Source organism: Ursus arctos, unplaced genomic scaffold, assembly GCF_023065955.2.
Source record: "Ursus arctos isolate Adak ecotype North America unplaced genomic scaffold, UrsArc2.0 scaffold_9, whole genome shotgun sequence".
Classification (NCBI taxonomy): Eukaryota; Metazoa; Chordata; class Mammalia; order Carnivora; family Ursidae; genus Ursus; species Ursus arctos.
Genome location: NW_026623111.1, coordinates 67842012 through 67862820, shown reverse-complemented (window position 1 = coordinate 67862820; position 20809 = coordinate 67842012). Strand labels below are relative to the sequence as shown.

Sequence of the window (20809 nt, the reverse complement as noted above, 5' to 3'; positions counted from 1 at the left end):
AATAACATTAACCCATTCTCTTCCAATTCTCAGCACTAGTAGAGTTCAGGGCTGAAGGAGAAGAGAAAAACCATATGCAAATGAATCTGAAACTGACCCACTAGCACAGTGAACTGGAACTTAGAATAATCTAAAGATGACTCTAGGGGCGCCTGGGTGGCTCAGTCAGTTAAGCATCTGCCTTCAGCTCCGGTCATGATCTGCGAGTCCTGCATCCAGCTCCCCCACCCCTGCCCCGCTCAGGGGGGAGTCTGCTTCTCCCTCTAACCCTTCCTTCTCTCCTTCTAATACATAAAATCTTTAAAAAAACAATAAAATTTTAAAAAACAACACTAAACATGAATCTACCTTGCAAGAAAGTAATTCCACTTCTAATATCTACCCAAAAGAAATGAAAACATATGTGCAACATTATTCATAATAGCCAAAAAGTGGATACAACCCAAATGTCCATCAATTGGTGGACAGTAAATAAAACACTGGTATATCCATACAACGGATTATTTGGCAATAAAAAACAATGAAATATTGACACACACTACAACATGGATGAGTCCTGAAAACTATGCTAAGTGAAAGTAGCAAGTCACAAAAAAAAAAAAAAGAAACCCATATTATATGATTGCATTTATATGAAATGTTCAAAACAGGCAAAACTATTAAGTAGATTAATGGCTGCCTGGGGTTGGGGTGGGAAACAGGCAGCTTCATCTACTGGGAGTGCAATTCTGAACACGGACTATAGAAACGGTTGCACAACTCGGTGAATTTACTAAAAATCATTAAATTGCATACTTAAAATGGCATGTAAATTACACCTCCATAAAGTGTTTTTTTTTTTTTTAATATATAAAAACGATGCTACTTGTAGAAAAGAAAATACTACGCGGCAGTGTTTTTTTACACTCTGTGTGTGATTTAGGACAATCCCACTGCCAATATGTAAAACAGACCACAGTAAAACTTGTGAGTGTATCCACATGCTCTGCAAATAAATACACCCTGTGTTTTGTTTTTAAAGGTCTGTTTCCTCTATCATTCTTCTTCATATGAATGCTACTCCTGGAGTAGCTCATGGAACAATCCCTTCTATCCAAAAAGTTGCCTCTGAACAAAACCCTTCCCCTCAAAATACAATTAAGGAAGCTTCGGACTCCCCTGAAATCCACCATTCCGCCGTCATCACCAAAGTGGTGGAATCAATAACCTACTGAGGATTTACGATGTAGGAGGTCCTATGATAAGCACTTTACACACATTACCTATTCTTCCCATCCCTGTTTTTGTTTCTTATCCCCATTTTAACGAGGCTTTAAAAGTTGAGCGATTTTGCCCAAGTAAGCAGCGGGTCAGAGATCTAAACATAGAGACCCCACCACAAAGCCCCCACTCCAGCTTGCTTATTACAGATGTACCACTAGCCCAACCGGATTTTACTGGTGGAAATTATGCAGTATTTCTACAGTTTAGCCTCCCTCCCCCCAAATTTAAGTGTCCCTTCGAGATAACTAATTCTGAAAAAGATTTCCTCAGGTCTGGGGTAAGTCTGAAACCAAACACTTCTAAGCCCATCAAACCCAGTGACTCATCTTAAACCCCTTATGACAATGTCACATACTTAATGATTAGGAACCATTTTCTAAAATAAAGGGATACAATGAGTTCTATATAGGAAACATTACTGCACTCGTAAATCAGGCCTTAAACTACTTGCTTGGCAAATACAGGAAACCTTCCTAGCTCCCCAGTTCACAATCCAGGTGTGGAGTAGTTACAATGCCCAGGCCAATCCCTGTTCCTGGAAAACATGGCCTCCAGCCATTAATCTCTCTAGTAAGTATCTGGAAGTTAGGCCCCTGATGGACTCACACAAAGAAAATCTGTCCATATAATAGGTGTTAATCAGCTTAACACCTTGTAGCTTCCTTACTAATTGAGGACTCTTCTCTGAGAGTTAACATTATTTCGGACTCTCCCGGGGAAGGAGAGCTTCTAAGAGTACAGTACTATAATACGAATTCAGCATTCAAAAATTCAATCTTTCAAATCTTCCCAAATACTGAAAAGCATATCTCAGCAGATCTCCTAAAATCTGTGTAAGAAGTACCTACTCTTAATGGCAGAAAACAATAAAATTGTGCCCCACAAATCTGGTGACAGAGCCTGAAACAAAATTTCCTTCGTTCTTATGTTTTATCTTCACATGTTTTCCACCCATCATCAAGTAACATTTTCCCAGAATGTATCCCAGCCTTACTCTCCGGCTTCACTTACCTGGGCCCAATTTCAGAAGAATGTAATTTAGCACGCACTTTGTAAAAATTAATTTTAGTTTCAGGATTCCAAGAAGGAAATGAAACATTTCGATCAATAAGTAAGAGGAAGAAGGGGAAGAAGGGGAACAGACTGGTGAAATGGCAAAAAGCCATGTTCTCTCAGTAAGGAAAAAGAAAAGTAACTAAAAACTCCAGGAAAAATGAAAACACCATTCAAAGATGAATGCAGTTTAAAATGTGGCATGAATCTGAACAATTTACTCAGCTAAAGAACTGATTTGTTGTGACCAAAATGAACCTTCTCTTTCAAGTGGTACTTGTGATAACTTTGAAGCCATATGAAATATGACCCTATACGAAATATGAAATGAAACCCTAAACACTATTTTGCTTTCCGATCAAAATAATGTAAATAGGCTATTGATTTTTCAAACGTCTATTATCAATTTAGAGACAAAGCTTTTAAGGTATAATTATAAAATAAAATGTGCTGTCACTCTGGACAATTTAAAACTAAAAGCAGAGCTAATAGTTGGAGGGTAGAAGAGGAAGAAATGGAAGAAAGAATAAGGGTAATTATATTACCATATCAGACCATGGAAAGTTGATGGAAAGGAACATAAAAATATATATGGAACTATATAAAATACACCTAACATAGTTTACTATAAAAAAAACATTGAGATATTTAAAAGTTAAAGATACTCAAATTTATGAAATAGAATAAAACTAACATCGAAACTCTTTGAAGAGAACACATAAAATGTATACTATATGATTAAATTTAAATAAAATTTAAAAGCAAACAAAACAAATTCATGGTGTTAGAAGTTAGAAGAGTGGCAGCCTGTGAGGGAGTTAGTAGCTGAAAGGGGACAAGAGGAGGCTTCTGGAGAGCTGGTATTGTCACTTGATCGGTTACACAAGTGTGTTCACTTTGTGAAAACGCACTAAACTGTACTAATAACGTCTGCCCTATTCAGTTTGTTATACTCCAATAATAACAATTTTTAGAAAGAACAAAAAGAAAGGAGGGGAAAGTAAGGTGGGGCTAAATATAAGTGAGCGGAGATTCACTAGTGAGTGTCTAATGCTGGTAAATCTGCAAATCAGAGAATAAGCCTATTATTTATAAGAACCAAAACAAATATTGTCTTTACACATTACATTAATATTCTGCCCACGCTTATGACTTTTGATAGCCCTGAGCAAAGTAAGGGCTCACACTCAGGCTTCTGGTTAGTTTGAACAATTAGAGTTGCACACTCAATACACATCTGTTTCAAGTACACGCTAGCCCTGGACCAGTTCCACGTGAATTTGATGGGCTTTTTCCTGGACTACTAAAAGATTAACCTGTCATGATTAAACATTTAAACAGTGAGCTACTGATCTATATTAAAAACTGAGCTCCATGCAGGACTTCCCCTAGCGTTATCACTTGTACTGGGTATTAAAACTAAAAGGAGCACATCAGGGAGGTTATGAGTTGAAATAATAAAACTGGTTCTATAACTGCCAGAATGTTACTATAAATGCCATTTACCCATCCTAATAATTAACAATAGCAAACATCTGTAAGTAATAGAACACAAAATACTTTTTAATCTTGCCACTGATAATACTGTATTATAATTGATTTTTCTACTAGAAATTATATCGGATGCAATGTCAACAACTAGAAATTTTTGAAAAATCATACGCCCACAAAAATCTTACAGTTGAAATTTAAAATTTCTTCATCCTCTTAAAAGTTCACCATTCTGATACTTAGATGCCCTGTAGGAAGACACAGTTTTAATATGCTATTAAATTCAATTCTCCCTAACTGATGAAATTCAAAGGAACCTGATTCAAAATGCCAACACTTTTCTAGAAAAGGACTAATGACTTCAGAGGAAGTGTGGAAATGTAATCAGATGTGAATAACTATCAAAATTCTAAAAATGAAAAATAATGACAAAGAAGTGCCTGAATATTAAGATCTATGAAAATACAGTGAAATAGCAGGGCACCATTGCCAGGAGAAACAATCGATGGAACAAAAAAGTCCAACAAAAGACTCAGGAATGTGATGGAATTTAGACACAGCACTCAATGGAGAAAAGATAGATGATTTAATAAATTATGTTGAAACATTCAACTGGCTAGACTTTTGCCTTTAAAAAAAAAAAAATGGCTCCCGAGGCACCTGGGTGACTCAGTCGGTTAAGCATCTGCCTCGATTTCAACCCAGGTCATGTCAGGTCTTGACATGGAGCCCTGTGTTGGGCTCCCCTCTCAGGAGAGAGTCTGCTTGAGATTCTCTCTCCCCCACTGTCTCTGCCTCACCCCCAGCTCACGTGTTCACACGCACTCTCTCTCAAATAAATAAGCCTTTTAAAACATTAAATAAATTAAAAAATAAAAAATAGCTTCCTAACATCCCTTGGGCTTCTCATTTTCCTAATAACACGGGAATGTACAGCACACACTTACACTAAAATTAATTACAGACAGATCAAAATATTGAGAAGTCCAAGATCTGGGGCATCTGACTGGCTCAGTCAGTACAGCATGTGACTCCTGATCTAAGGGTTGTGAGTTCAAGCCCCACATTGGACAGAAAACTCAATTTAAAAATTAATTAATTAAAAATTTAAAAAATTTAACAGTCCAAAATCTGACATGGGTCACAGGCTAAGAGGGCTAAGCAGTGAAGTAAATGTGAATCCAACCGTGTGGAAACTGTAGTGAACTAGAAATCAAGTCTTTCTGGGGCAACCTGACAAAGCGGATGTCTGCAGGAGGAAACAGGCGGGAATTTCGGAGTCTGGCTGACCTGCAGGCTGAGGATGAACAGGCTGACACACCTGGAGCGCACTGACGACACACCATTTGGAAAGCTCTGAATCAGAATGCATCTAAGCTCATGCCTTGTGGAAAAGAGCAGAGGCTATTCAATCATATCTGAGTAGCTGCCATACGGCAGTGCAAGCCCAATGTTGTTAACTCCTAATTTTTTAAAGAAAAGATGGAAGTCTAGATGGTTATGTAAAACACACTGGCAGATCTATTTTTTTTAGAACACTGTGAGGGGCCAAACAAAACCCATCTGTTGACCAGATCTGTCCCAGAGGCCACCAGCTCACAAGTTCTGATTTAAATGCAAAAAATGAACCCATTCAAGTGCCAGCAGAGAACACATGACATTATTTGCACAATCTCGGAGCTGGAAAGACCTTTCTAAGCACAATCAAAACCAGAACCCATAAAGGACAAGACATTTAACTGCATAAAAATTTAAGACTTATGTGTAACCGAACATAATGAACAAGCCTAAAGACGGCTGACAACAGCCTCCCCGAGTTCTAGCAGAATGCGAGCTGCTGCACCCTGGTCACATGCCTTCCTCTGCGGGGGAGGACAGTGCGCCCCGTCTAACAACAGTACCGCCAGGGCCGCCTGGGATAGAGGAAGAGTTTCCTAAACGAACCAGAAAAGGGAAGTAGGACAGCATCCAGGCAGGACCTTCCAGAATTAGGGGCACCATCATCTGTTACTCAATAAATATGAGTTAAGTTTGAGTCAACATGTCTCACACATTAACGTTTTTGAATATCTCACAGTATAAATAAAAATTGATCAGTGACATTAAGAATTCCCTCTGGATAGCAAATGAGTTATTCTTAATAACCACTTCAGGACGTTAACATGCTCCCCTCGGCCAACCGTGATCATTTAGGACACGCAAGAAGGAAGTTACCGATTTGCGCACAATCGGAGGGAGAGATCTGAAAGCAGTAAACGTCACTGACCGAATCCCTGCCTTCCAAGCTTTCAGGAGAAGGTGGATTTCATGAACGGGTGGCTCGTTTCTCCAAAGCTGTGTAATACGGACCAATATCTGAACACAGAATCAGGGTGCTGATCTACCATAACATCTGTATGTTAAGGAAATGAGTTAGGAGGCTCAGAAAGTACTAGGTTGAAAGAAAATATGGAGCCAGTCTAACAGGTTTGGCTTCATGCAGAGAATACCGAAATTTTCCCACAGTGTCTTGCATGGTAAAAATGAAAAGCATCAAGGTTATTCTTTGAAAAAAACATTATAAACTTAAATATTGTCACATTTTTGAATCATGGATTTCACCGTTACCTGCTGCTGCTGCTCTTGACCCTTTCCGTAAACGCCATTGCTGCCGGTCAGTGGAAAATGACAAGTCTGTTCATCTGAAAGAGAAAGAGCAACCTGTGAATATCAGCCCATCAGTAAACTCACAGGTACACAGGACTTGCAGGAAAATCTTACTGGAAACAGAAGTCAGTGTTCCCATTGGAATTAGAGTGGGTTCTTCATCAACTCTCAAGTTATAGGAACAAACTGGTTACCATATACCAAAGGCCAAATGTACTTCTAATTTCGAGGCGGCTACTCAAAGCCATTTCAGCAAGAAGAAATATGCACAAGTTTATCATGAGGAGGAAGAACAGAAATAACTTTTCCCCAGTGTCCACTCTTGCCAAGCATTGTGTTGGGCCCTTTTAAAATGGCATTTCATGTAAACATTAAAATCAACTTGCAAGGTAAATGCTAACACCCCATCTACTAATAACTCATTTTATAAATAGAAAAACTGAAACTCGGTTTTAAGTAATTTGCCTGAGGTAACAGGTTGTGTGAACACCCTCCCTAGAATCAAAAGGTAGAGAGGTAAGAGTATGCACAAGAAGGGAAATCAGCCAGTTGATCTTTACCCAAGAATTCAATACTAAATAAAAAAATAGGCCAAATAAGAGCCAATCGTAAAAGAAAGAAAGAGAAAGAGAAAAAGCTATACAACCTGGGAAGATAGCCTTGGTACTGTCCTGTGTATCTCTAGAAACAACCTCTCTCTCTAACACTATCAACAGCTGTTTCCTTTTCCCCTTCTTGTATGTATTTGTAAATTTATTGCACTTCTCCTAACTTGCTTTAAATAGTTTCAATTTTTCCAAACATCCTTAGGCAAAGGATCCATTACAAATTATCTTGGTACAGATTTAACAAACCATGTGATACAAATGAAAACCCACTAAATTTGTAACCGTTTTAGATTGCCTCTTACGTTTAAGAGGCTAACTGTTACACTTCCGGCCAGCTGAAACACTGAATACAGTCCAGCTTTACTCACACCTGATAAGGTCTTTTATCTCCTCCTCCATGAAATTAAAATTGCTGACCACAATGTTTCCACACCAGTAGCTATCACTGTCACTCCATCTCCTCCCCCCAAGAAAGAATGCAGCATGGATGCTACAAATATTCTAATGAAACTCACATAAGTTTTTCAGGGTCAAACACGCTCTGGGGTAGCACACTCCTCCAACCTGCTAAATTCTCCAACTCAAATCCCAATCATTCCCCCCAGCCCACCACTACCCCTGCCCCTTACTCTCTCTCACTCTCCCTCTCTCCAACACACTTTTATTTCCCTTTCCCCTCTTTCTCTACCCTCTTTCCCCCTTCCTTTTACCGCCATTACTCCCCCTCCTCCCTTCACCCCCTTTGCTGCTCCCTCTCTCTCGACATGTAGGGCTGGCACACAGCAGGTAAACAGTGTGCCATTTCAGCATTATTCTTCATAACACTGTAAAGGCTTCGGCAGAGTCCGGGATGGCAGTCTTCCACATGACCCTACCAATCAAGATGCCCATCTGCTTGCAGCCCAACACTGCCTTCCCTGGGGCTTGCTGGAGAGCAAGAGGGCAGGGAGGGAGGGGGTAGGCTGGGTTGTGGAGGAACACCGACCTTGAGAATGGTCCTGAGTTCCCCAATTTGTTCATTTAGTCACTAAGCCAGCAAGTGTTTCCTGAGCATCTACTCTAAGCCACGTACAGAGAATAGGAGGGAAGAAAACAGACCTGCCATCACTGAGCTTGCAAACTATAGGAGTTCAGCAAAGAAGACACATAAGAAAAATACATAGATGTTAGATATTGAAAGGTGCTATAGAGAAAAACGAAAGTGTAGAGGGCCAGCAAGGAACCAAGGTCAGGTGCTGCAATTTTGTACAGGGTGATCAGAGAATGTAACATTTGAACAAAGACCCAAAAGAAATGAGGGTCAAGCCACACCAAACTGCAGTGAAAGATGGTCCTAGAACTCTAGGTGATAATGATGTGTCCATGCAAATTCATCATTTGTAACTAATATACCACTCTGCTGGGACATGATTATGGGGAAGCTGTGCATGGGGGCAGGGAGGAGGGTCGGGGGAGTCAGGGAGGTCTATGGGAAATCTCTTTACCTTCTGTTCAATTTTGCTGGGAACCTAAAACCATTCTCTAGAAAGTCTATTTTGGGGGCACCTGAGTGGCTCAGTCAATTAAGCAGCTGACTCTTGATTTTGGCTCAGGTCATGATCTCAGTGTTCGGGGACTGAGCCCCCACAGTGAGCTCTGTGCTCAGCGGGAAGCCCGCTTGAGGATTCTCTCCCCCCTCTGCCCCACCCCTCGCATGTGCTCGTGTTCACGCACGCACGTGCGCTCTTGCTCTCTCGCCCTCTCTCTCAAATAAATAAATAAATCTTTAAAAGTCTGTTCTTTTTAACTGTCCTAGGGATTGACAAGTCAAGACTGAAGAGGTCGGACAAATCTGTGGGTCTCACCACTGGGTTCTTGGGCACCTGGATACAGTACAAAATGAAAGAGACACATTCTCTGAGGGATCTGGCCCCAGGGCACAGCCAGGAACTTGTCTATTCAACTCAAATATTTTATTCTTTAATTTGCCAGGAGGCTTTCCACAGAGGCAGGTGCAAGGAGTCTGCATTGCCAGATTACTGTCTCTCAATTACGTCCCACCAGAAAAACCAAATTCAGCCCGTGAAAGACTGTTTAGGTGCTGATGTATGATTTACACAGCTTATGGAGTAGCCATGCAACTCACAAGGTTACGTTAGGTTGGAATGGAGGCCTACTGTAGTCAGGAAGTTATTAACCTACACCACTGCTAAGAAAGGAAAACTGTAGTCAGGAAGTTATTAACCTACACCACTGCTAAGAAAGGAAATTAGTATATGCTTCAGTTAATGTCTCTTTCAAAGAATCTTTCTTAAAAATCTAGTCACAAAACTGGACCATTTCCTTACACCACACACAAAAATAAGACTTAAAATGGACGAAAGACCTAAATGTCAGACAGGAATCCATCAAAATCTTAGAAAACACAGGCAGCAATCTCTTCAACCTCAGCCACAGCAACTTCTTACTAGACACATCGTCAAGGGCAAGGGAAACAAAAGCAAAAATGAACTATTAGGACTTCATCAAGATAGAAAGCTTTTGCACAGCAAAGGAAACCGTTAACAAAACCAAAGGCAACCAACAGAATGGGAGAAGATATTTGCAAATGTCTTATCAGATAAAGGGCTAGTATCCAAGATCTATAAAGAACTTATCAAACTCAATACCCAAAGAACAATCAAGAAATGGGCAGAAGACATGAACAGACATTTCTGCAAAGAAGACATCCAAATGGCCCACAGACACATAAAAAAAAAATGTTCAACATCATTGAGCATCAGGGAAATACAAATCAAAACCACAATGAGCTACCACCTCACACCAGTCAGAATGGCTAAAATTAACAAGTCAGGAAACAACAGATGCTGGTGAGAATGAGGAGAAAGGGCGACCCTCGTACACTGCTGATGGGAATGCAAGCTGGTGCAGCCACTCTGGAAAACAGTCTGGAGGTTCCTCAAAAAGTTGAAAATAGAGCTACCCTATGACTCAGCAATTGCACTACTGGGTATTTATCCCAAAGATACAAATGTAGTGATCCGAAGGGGCACCTGCACCCCAATGTTCATGGCAGCAATGTTCACAATAGCCAAACTATGGAAAGAGCCCAGATGTCCATCGGCAGATGAATGGACAGAAGATGTGGTGTGTGTGTATATAATGGAATATTACGCAGCTATCACAAAAAAAAATGAAATCTTGCCATTTGCAACGACGTGGATGGAACTAGAGAGTATTATGCTAAGTGAAATAAGTCAAGCAGAGAAAGACAATTATATGATCTCACTGATATGCAGAATTTGAGAAACAAGGCAGAGGATCATAGGGGAAGAGAGGAAAAAATAAAACAAGACAAAACTAGAGATGGAGACAAAAACCGTAAGACACTCTTAATCTTAGGAAACAAACTGAGGGTTGCTGGAGGGGAGGTGGGGTGGAAGAACGGGGTAACTGGGTGATGAACATTAAGGAGAGCATGTGATATAATGAGCACTAGGTAGTATATAAGACTGATGAACCACAGACCTGTACCTCTGAAACCAATAATACATTTGTTAATTATTTAAATTTAAATTTTAAAAAATAGACCAAAAAACCCCAAAACAAAATAAAAATATAGTCACGTGTGTACAAGGAATTATGTGCAATAAAATATTGTTTATGACATTAAGGAAACTGGTAACAACTTAATACACGCCGACACAAATGGTTCAATCAATTATGATACATCATGAGATGCGACAGAACATCAAAAAGAATACGTTTATCTAAACAAGATGCGTAACATGCACAATGTGAGCCAATTTGCTTAAAAATGCTTTTTGTTTATGCACCATACACACACACGTGCATGCATGCACACACGTGTGTACACACATGTATCAAACTGTAAATGGTGACTTCTCTGGAAAGGGCCACTTCTATTTTGTATCCTATGAATTCTTTATTATCTCTTTCAACATATTTTTCTCTACAGGGGCTGGCAGGAAAATAGACGGGCCTATAAATATTGAAATCAGAAGGTCTTCCTTAAGTTTTCACACATTTTTTAATATTATTTCCATAGATTACAAAGACAAAATGTGATGGGGGGGGAGTAGGCAGTTCAAAATCCTCCTATTAAAAAAAAGAGAGAAAGTACCAACTTGGCTGTAGAGCAGAGCAGAGGACAGGTTCAAGGGAGACAGGTGATCACTTGGGGCAAATTAAACCCTACCACCCTCAGTGTTCCCATCTGTAAAATGGAAACTAGCAAATTTTACAGTATTGCTGAAAAGAGTGAATTCTATCTAGCTAAAATGCCCAGCACACTGACACTTCACAGGCACTCAATACGTAGCAGCTCTTGTGGAGCTGGGCTGGGGGAGCAGAATACAGAGCAGCTCTCAAGTCAGCAACATCTATGTTACATTTTATATAAGTGAAGCAAGTAAGTTTCATTTAGGAATGTACCCTGCCAGGTCTTCTATAGTCCTTCCAGTCTCTTGCAACAAATGTATTCAGAAATAAAAATGTCGGGGGGGGGGGGTGGAGGGCGCCTGGGTAGCACAGTCATTAAGCGTCTGCCTTCGGCTCAGGGCGTGACCCTGGCGTGCCAGGATCAAGTCCCACATCGGGCTCCTCCGCTGGGAGCCTGCTTCTTCCTCTCCCACTCCCCTGCTGTGTTCCCTCTCTCGCTGGCTGTCTCTCTGTCACATAAATAAATAAAATCTTAAAAAAAAAAAAAAGAAAAGAAATAAAAATGTCGGGGTGCCTGGGTGGCTCAGTCAGATAAGCGTCTGCCTTCAGCTCACTCCAGGGTCCTAGGATCAAGCCCTAGGTCCCGCTCCATGCTCAGTGGAGAGGCTGCTTCTCCCTCTGCCTCTGCCACTCCCCCCTCCCTACTGCATGTGCTATCTCAAATAAACAGATAAAATCTTTAAAAAAAAAAAAAAAAGTCATGTATATCACATTGCTTTTCTCACCAAAATAGCAAATAATTCAAGTAAAAAAAAAATGTTTCTCCTTCATTTTTTAAGGGCTTCCAAACCTAGCACATTCTAGGGAACCTACTCTCAGAAGTGCTTATGACAAGCTGGTTGAAAGGCCTGCTTTGCACCGACTAGCTATAAAATCTCAAAGAAATTACTATTTTTTTCCTAAGGTCTCAGCTCTCTTATCGTAATATGGGGCTTCATGGGATGTCATGGGGTTCAATAAAATGCGTGTAATATTTTTAGCACAATGCCTGGCTCATGTTAAGCACTCAGTGAAATGGTAGTAGTTGTTGTTCTGGTTATTTTGCTGCCAATCAAAACACATGCCTGGAAGAATCCATATATTGCTTTTCAATGACAACAGAGATAAGCAGGTCTCAAAGCCCCGTGACCATGACCCAGTTCCCAAAGGAGAATATGAGGAAAAGAACTCCGTTCGGATTCCAGAGGGACTGTAGACTGGTCAGTAGTCCCTGTCAAGTCTACTTCCCTTCCCCTTCCCCACACATTTCTCCAGGAGTTAACAGTCTCCTGGTAACAGGCAATGTGTCAGAGTTGAGTCATGGATCATACACTGTTTTCGTCGGCATTCTCCCGAACTCTGCCCCAAGCAGATCATCATCTCCCAAGGCCCTAAACTGATCTGATCACTCACAGTTCCTTTAGCTCTGCAATAACACGTGGCACCCATAGCTTAGAAAGGCATAATGGATTTCCCCAACTGTCTCTTCACTTCAAAATCCTTGTTCAAGAGGACTCCAGTGCTACCCCAACCACAAGTATCCATTTCCCACTTGTTGGCTCCCTCTCATCATCTGGATCTCTGCTCAATGATACATTCTCAAAGACACCTTCCCGGTTACAGTAGCTAATGTAGTACTATTGTGCCTTCAACCTTATCCTCCAGCCAACCACTCTCAACTCCATTATAATCTACACGGCTTAGGAATGTGTCTAGCTGCCAGGTAACAACTGCTTCATCAATGGAAGCTTATACTCCCATAGCAAGTCCAGAAGAGGGCTACTGGTATAGTGTTAGCTGTTCAATGAGGCCACCAAGAACTCTGGCTCTTTCTGCTCCGCCATATTTAGTGTCTTGTCTTTATGCTTGTCACCTCATGGTACAAAAAGGCTGCTGCCATAACCAGATTATCTTACCTACTTTAAAGGCTGGAAGAAGATGAGAAGAGAAAGGTGTGGCTAGGCCAGCCACATTTTTTCTCCTTTTGTCAGGAAAGGAAAATCCTTCCCTAAGACCTTGCATCTCAAAAAAAACAGAGCTAGGTCACATGGCCTCCTAAAGCTGCAGGGGAGGCAGGTAAGTCAGGTTACAAATTGTTAGCAGTGGCCAAGAACAAGCATGATCTATCACCTAAAACTAGGCACGATGTAGTCCCACACACAATTAAGGTTCTTTTAACAACAACAAAAATGGGAATGGGCATTGGGAAGGAAAGTAACAGTGCTGGCCAACTTATTTTTCATAGTACTTACCATCTGAAATTATTTTATGCAAAATAATAAAAGTAAACAAATGTTAACTGCTCATATCCTCTCCACAGAATGCAAGCTGCTAAGTCTAGCTCCATATATATATATACATATATATATACACACACACATATATATGTATGTATGTGTATATATATATATATATATATATATACACACACACACACACACCCAGACCCTAGCTTTTAAAATAATCGTCAAGTTTCTCACAGCAGGTAGGTATTATATTTATATATAGGCACTGGAAGATAGGATCTGTAGTGGCAAATTAACCTCAAAATCTCAGTGTCTTAACAGAACAAAGGCTTATTTCATACTCACTCTTCATGTCCATTGCATATTGGTGTGCTGGGGTAAGAAAGAGGGCAAAGAGCTTTTCTCCACATTGAGAAACCCAAACTGTTGGAATCTCCACTTTTTCAAAATGTGGCCTCAGGGTGTGCCATAGAAAAAGAGAGTTGGAGGGTCTCATGAGAGCCACTTAAATGCTTCAGCTCAGAAACACATGTTACTCCCACAGACACCCCACTGGACAGAATTAGTCACATGACTATTTTTTTTTTCAAATGTTTCTTTGTTTTTGTTTTGTTTTCAGTAATCCCTACACCCAACATGGGGCTCAAATTCACGACTCCGAGATCAAGAGTTGCATACTCTTCAAGAGTCTCATGCTCCTTGCACTGAGCAAGCCAGGCACCCCAGAATTAGTCACATGATTCTATGTAATCATAATGAGGCAGAGAAACATGAGAACACACATGAGTATTGGCAGTAAATGTTTCTGCTTCACTCCCCACGGGCTGGTAAAATGATGCATTAACCCATTTTAAAATGCAGACCCATTAAAGAAGTTCCTCGGAACAAACTCAAAGTGAGGGATACTCGGTAAGGCAATTATTTCATCTTATAAGGTAATACTTACCATTAAGACACACACACATACACACACATTTTTTCCTTCAGGAGTAATAACAGGAAATATTTATGTAGCACGTATTATGCTCTGCCCCAAGTACTTGCCAAATTTTAGTACCTTTAATCTACTCAACTACCCAGTAAGGGAGACCTTATTAGGAATAACAGTTTTATTAACCCCATCTTATAAGGGAATGGAAAAGTGTTAGAAACCAATTCTCCAGGGGCCCATGGCATTTCTGCATATTGTACAAGCAGAGGCACCAATTGTCTTTGTTCTAGACAATTTTCAAGGATGGTTGTATAGAGAACAGCCTTGGAAAATAGAGATAGTGTCTCCTACAGCACAGGGCAGCATGTTTACTGCTCAGTATAAACAAAATAATGTCTCCTCCTCTGGAGCAAAGGGCAGGCACGCTTACTGCCCATTATAAAAGATTAGGATTCCCTAAACTCAGGATTCTCTCCTATAATGCAACCCATTTTGTTTCCAGGTGTCATCTGACTCTCTCCACATCTCACTTTGGAAACTGGGGCTTAGGGAACCAGTGTGAGAAAATGTTGACACTCTGGCTACAGCTATTATTATGAGCAATAAAGTCACTCCCAGGAGCCCATGAAACTGTGGCAGGTTAACTTGTTACCTTGAAAGTAGGGTAAAATCTCAGAGCCTTCACAGTTTTTGACAAAAAATTAAGTAATTTGCCTAAGGCATGACAGCTAGTAGGTGGCATATGCAAGATTTAAGCCCAAGCTGTCTGGTTCAGTAACCATGCTCTTAAATTTTTAAATTCTCTGCTATATGGCAGTTCTCAAAGTGTAGTTCCAGAACTAACATCATCAATATCACCTGTGAACATGTTACAAATGCAAACTCTTGGGCATTACGCCAGACCTATTGAGTCAAAACTCTGGGCTGGGGCAGGGGGTGGGGGGTGGTATGGGAAACGTGTTTTAACAAGTCTTCCAGAAGATTCTGACAATGTAAGTTTGAAAACCACTGCTGCACTGCATATAGTCACTGAATCTATAAGACGGAAGGAAATGGTATGGGTATATCCTGATTCACTAGGGACGTGACTGACCTTTCAAAACTTGACTAGCAGATTTCAAACACTAAGGGAGATGGTTCATAAGCCCTTGCATATAATTTTTTAGGAAGGTAAGGATCTTTGTATGGTACAAATAAACATCACATGTCTTTTTAATAGGCCTGCATAATATTTTCCTTTGGAGTCACAAATACATGTCCAGAATGCTAAATGAAAATACCTGCTTTTTTATTCCCATAATGATCAGAAAGAATTACTTAGCCAAGGGAGAAACACTATTTATATTTTAGAGTCAAGCTGTAATTCTTGAAAAACAGGAAACCACATATCAACAAAGCCAACTCAGTGTACCATAGTGGAAAGGGCACCAGGCTTTGAGTCACAGAAGCAAGTCACTTAACTTCTTCAACTCAATTTCCTGATTTTAAAATGGAAAATGAACTCCAACTTTAGAGTTGCAATTAGGCTTAAATGATACATTATTTGAAAGCTGTTGGTAAACAGCTTTTATGCTACGTGAATGTTAAGTCCACCTGCGTGAGCTCTTTCTCTTTCTTGATCATGGTGTTACCACAGTTTCTCCAAAGCTTAGAGTACTGGCTAGCACAGAAAAGATGCTCAGTACGGATGAGGTACTAGGAATGAATATGAGGCATCTTATTAATGATGTAATTGACTCCTCTGGACTCCACTTGTCACAATAATTTCAGCCTTTTAATAGGAAAAAGTCACTCTAACAAGAAATCCTTAGTCATGTTTAAAATGGGCCAGCTAATTTAAGAAAATCAGCTGATTTTCTTCCCCTGGAGAACACTACTGAAGGAGTTCTATCCTAAGGCATAAGACGGAAACTCCTATTAGCAACCCTGATGGCCTTAGAACCTCACGGTTTCAAGTCTACAATAATTTGTTGTGCATATATAAACAGTCAGGAATAAAGGATGTGTACCTACAAAGAGCTATATATTTCACATCTACTTCTGCATTGTGGCAGAATTTTAATAAATGGATTACAGGGTTTATGAAATCTATTTAAATAAAATCTGAGATTCAAGTCAGCAAATATTAAATAAACTACTACTGTGTATAAAAAAGAGAGACAGCTAAAAAACTACAGTGAATTAAATATCGTTTGGGAACAGAATTTATAATTTAATGAGGAAAATATAATTTACAAAGCTTTGTATATTTATGTTAATGCAGTTCCGTAATTTGAACTCTCTCCAACATACTTTCTCAATCTCCTGAAAAATTAGTTAATAGTCCAGAGTTCTTGAAATAGGGGAACTTCAAGCTTTTAGCTTCAACAGACATATCTAAGTTAGCAAATGAATTCAAGCTGAAGGTCAGCTTTCAGTATAGGGCTTTAATAGAAAGGACACTACCCCAACTCTGTTGCCATACCTTCAGGGACACCTGCAGGGTATACTGTTCCCTGTCTTACATGATTCAAATATTTATACATAAATTACCTCTACCTTTAAAAAGTGAAAGCATAAGTCCATCTTAAGATTTATAATTTGAACAACCAATTAACTTCACAAATAATTATGCAAATTCGTTTGATGAAAGCACAAATTACAGTTGAGCATGAAACTCCTTTTACTTGCTTCTTAAAAATATATTGAGGGTTGCCGGGGTGGTGCAGACACTTAAGGGACTTACTCTTGGCTTGTGATCAGGTTGTGATCTCCGGGTTGTGGGATCAAGCACCATGTTGGGCTCTGCACTGAGCTCGGAACTTGCTTGAAGATTCTCTCTCCCTGGCTTTCTGCCCTGCCCCCCACCCCCACTCCTGCTTGCTCAAACGCTCGCTCTCTCAAATAAATACAGAAATCTTTAAAAAAAAAATTGCCAAGATGGGAAAACAATTTTGAAAACAAGTTTGCCTTTTCTAACACATCTTTTCAACTCAAGGCAATATAACTTTAACTGAACAATTACATGGCTACAGCAATTTGTAGATGTTTTCAGACACGCAACTCCTATGTATGGTAAATGAACAGTACTCTTCCAAGTTTAATCCAAAATCCAACTGAGAATCTTAGTTAATGAAACAGTAACTTTTAGCTCAACCCACTCCTTCAAAATTCAGTCCAACCAGATAGGAAACAGAAGAGACAACCAGTTTTGATGTAGTCTAGCCACTACCTCAAAGTAGTAAGTCTTATAACCCCACAGTGAAACAGTGACTTCTGGTGGCAAAAAAATGCATGCATACTCCGCATTTTGCAGGAGAAAGCAATGTTTAAAATCCCTGGCTTTTCTGACCATAAATTCTCAGTCCCTGGATGACCTTTGCATTCTAATTTAACTCACTGTGATTCTTCAAGATTGTATTTTTACAAAGTTGAAGAGTTAAGCAAATCACAAATGCCAAAGCCAATACAAAAACTGATTGCTACAGTCAACGTATAAAATATGTTAACTCTGATAAGTAACAGTTCATTTTCTTTCCGCAGGTGGAAAGCATGCAAGTCCTATACCCCCAGTCTCATTATCCCTCTAAGTTATATTTAGAAAAAGAAAGGGGAGGAATCCCCCAATATCTAAATTCACTTTTTATTTTTATTTAAGTAGGCTCCACACCCAGCGTGGAGCCCAAGGAGGGGCTTGATTTTGTGACCCTGAGATCAAGACCTGAGCTGAGATCAAGAGCTGGACACTTAATGGACTCAGCCTCTAGGCACATCTGAACTCATTTTTTTCAAAGCCTTGTGTCCTACTCTTCAGTACCTCTTTGTCTTAAACATCCCCACTCCTTCCTGTGGTTCCCCCTCTCCTAAATTAGCTAAATTCAAATTAGTTTTTCTAGTTTTACACAAGTTCTCTTGCTTTCTCTCCCAGTCTCCCTTCATTCTCTTGAGCCATTATTATTTTTTAGTACTCTCCATTCCTTTTCTGCATATTTATCTTCAAACACAATATTTTCTGACACTGGCAAGAGACAACACCTTTAAATTAAAGCAGGGGAATCATCCAGAATTTTCAACTCTCCTGTGAACTTATTTCCAGAATATCCACTCAAGGAATCCTTTCCACTGAAGATGAAAGACAAGCTAAGGAAATACATTAGACAGAGGAAGTAAACATTGAAACAGGGCCATGCCTAGGTATTCTCAAGCCTCTGAGCAGAACTAGACTCATAGTCCAAAGGTCTTTCTCTTCTACGTGCCTTCTATCTCCACCCGGAGTCTGACACACGTAGCTCCGGGAGAGGTATCCCACCTCTGCCTACCTTTTACGAACTCTGCATGACCTTGCTCTGAAATAATCTTGCACAAGCAAAATATCCACACTTCTCAGGCCGCTCCCTCGCCTGACGTTTCTGTGTCTCAATTTCTAAGCTTTTTTCCCGCTTTGCAACTGTCCCAGGGAACACTGGGTCTAAGCCTTAATTACGGTTTCGCCTTTAAGGTTTTAAATTTGTCTGGTTCCCGATGGTATGTCATCTCCCCGCCCCCCCCCCCGCCCTCAAAGTGCACCAACAGGGTTAAAACTGCCCCATCCCACACTTAAAAAAATATATATAGCAAAACACGGTCTGCAAGCGCCCCCCCGACCCCCACCCCCACCACAACAGAGACTGGCTCCCGGAAGAAACGGACACATCTCCACCTCCAAAACCAAAGGTCTTCCTGGGACAATTTGCATAACAATATTGGGGTATACGTGAGTGCAGAAACTCCTGGAAGATCGACCTAGTAAGAAAGTATCAGGACCCTCGAGGTCTCTCGCAGATTCATTAATGTAACTACCATTACGTTAAGGTAGGTACGATTCACAAAACTCTCCCATTCCTCTTCCTTTTAATTCGACGACCCTGGAGCTCGCAACGTCGGAGGGCTCGAAAGCAGCAGTCACAGAAGGATCAGACACCGGCGTAAAAAATTACCAAGAGAAATTAACCAGTTCCACTTTCTGCAGATGCCGTCTCCCTGCGCCCCAGGGGCAAGTCTCAGAAGGTGCCTTCAACTTTCCCCCTCCCTCTCTCGAGGCTGCGGACCACCGACACGCGCCTCCCTCTCAATCGTAATTAGATCGGATTGGATCCACTAATTCTCTCAACTAGACGCAAGAGGGAGGGGTGACAATGACGCGGGGAGGGGGAACTCGGGATGGAAGCGAGAAAAGCCCCGCTTTCACTCCGGAGAAACTTCTGGGACACTTCTATTACGCAACCCCGAGACTAGGTTCCAAAACCGAACATCCTTCCGCAAGACGCGGGGCGCACCAGTAGACGTCTGATTTGGGGGAGTAGGGAAGGAAAATGGGTCTCTTCCTGTGTTTCTCACCGCTCCACCTCTAGTTCTTCCAGACGCTACCTGCCCCGCATTTGCAAATAAGGGTGATGCGAGTTCCGCGTCTCCTTCGCCCGTTGCCCCCGAAGGTTCCCACCGGAAAAGTGGGAACGCCAACTACTTGAGTCAGCGTGCTGGGAAGCAGGCAGCTAGGCGGGGAGAGCCTGGGCTTCCCAGAAGTCAGCGGCTGCGGCGTTCCCGGCGAGGCTGACCCCCAGCCTGGGGGCGCACAAGGCTCCGCTTACCTTCCTGACCCTTGCTCCTCCAGTCCCAAGTCGTGCGCCCTCGCCACCTCCGCCCTCCCCTGACCTGTTGCGGTGGGGAAGGGGCGCGGGTGCGGAGAGCAAAGGCGAACGCGTCCTCTCGGGATTCAGAGGCGGCTCGCACGGGTTTCGGCTCACGAGCCGCGGAGGCGAAATTGCAGCTGCGCCCGCAACGCGCGCAGCCGGCGGCCGAGTGCGCAGGGGCCGCGCGCTAGTCCGCTCTCTGGCTCGCAAGCTCCGCGCGCGGGCGGCGCCAGAACGCCCGGGAGGCAAGGCCACGCCCTCCTCGGGAGGCCCCGCCCCCGGCCCGGCCCGCCCTCACTCTGCAGCCCGGCGCTACGCAGATCCGCCCGGCCCACGCCCTCTAGCTGGCGCCACCCAAATCGCTAGGAACATCGCCGCCCTCCTCGGGAAATCGGTGGGAGGATCGAGGGAGGATCGCCCTCAACCGCAGCTGAGGATGGAATTCTGCAGTGACCGCCCCGGCAGCGGGGGTGACCCTGCCCCGGGCTGATGTGGGGCACAAGAACCCTTTCGTTTTACAGAGATATTCAGCTCAGTGTCAAGTTCTGACTAAAAGTGTCAAGGAGCCTTTCTGCAGTCTTCTATACAATTGAAACAGATTCTGTGCCCTTTAAAGGAGACAATAACGCACATCTGGAGAGTGTTTTCCAGTTTATAGAGGGCTTTTCACACACAGGCCGGACTCATCTTCTCAACAAATAAAACTGATACATCATTATTGCC

The 20809-nt window shown here is 41.7% G+C and overlaps 1 protein-coding gene across 3 annotated transcripts in view; it reads right to left on the bottom strand.

Annotated features, from left to right (window-relative positions):
* The window catches only part of AFF1 (ALF transcription elongation factor 1), a 227104-nt gene extending 206778 nt beyond the window's left edge, over positions 1-20326 (bottom strand). Inside the window, exons 1-2 of one of the 3 annotated variants that reach the window (XR_008958493.1) lie at positions 20045-20314; positions 6415-6488 (exon numbers count right to left, since the gene is read on the bottom strand). Coding sequence is in view for 1 of the 3 variants with exons in the window: in XM_057309901.1 (XP_057165884.1) it covers positions 6415-6452 (38 nt within the window). In the remaining 2 variants the exon portion in view is untranslated. Of the gene's footprint in view, positions 1-6414; positions 6489-20044 lie in introns of all 3 variants that reach the window. The other 2 variants (XM_057309901.1, XM_057309904.1) reach the window with 2 other exon arrangements.
* Positions 20327-20809: the final 483 nt, after the last annotated feature.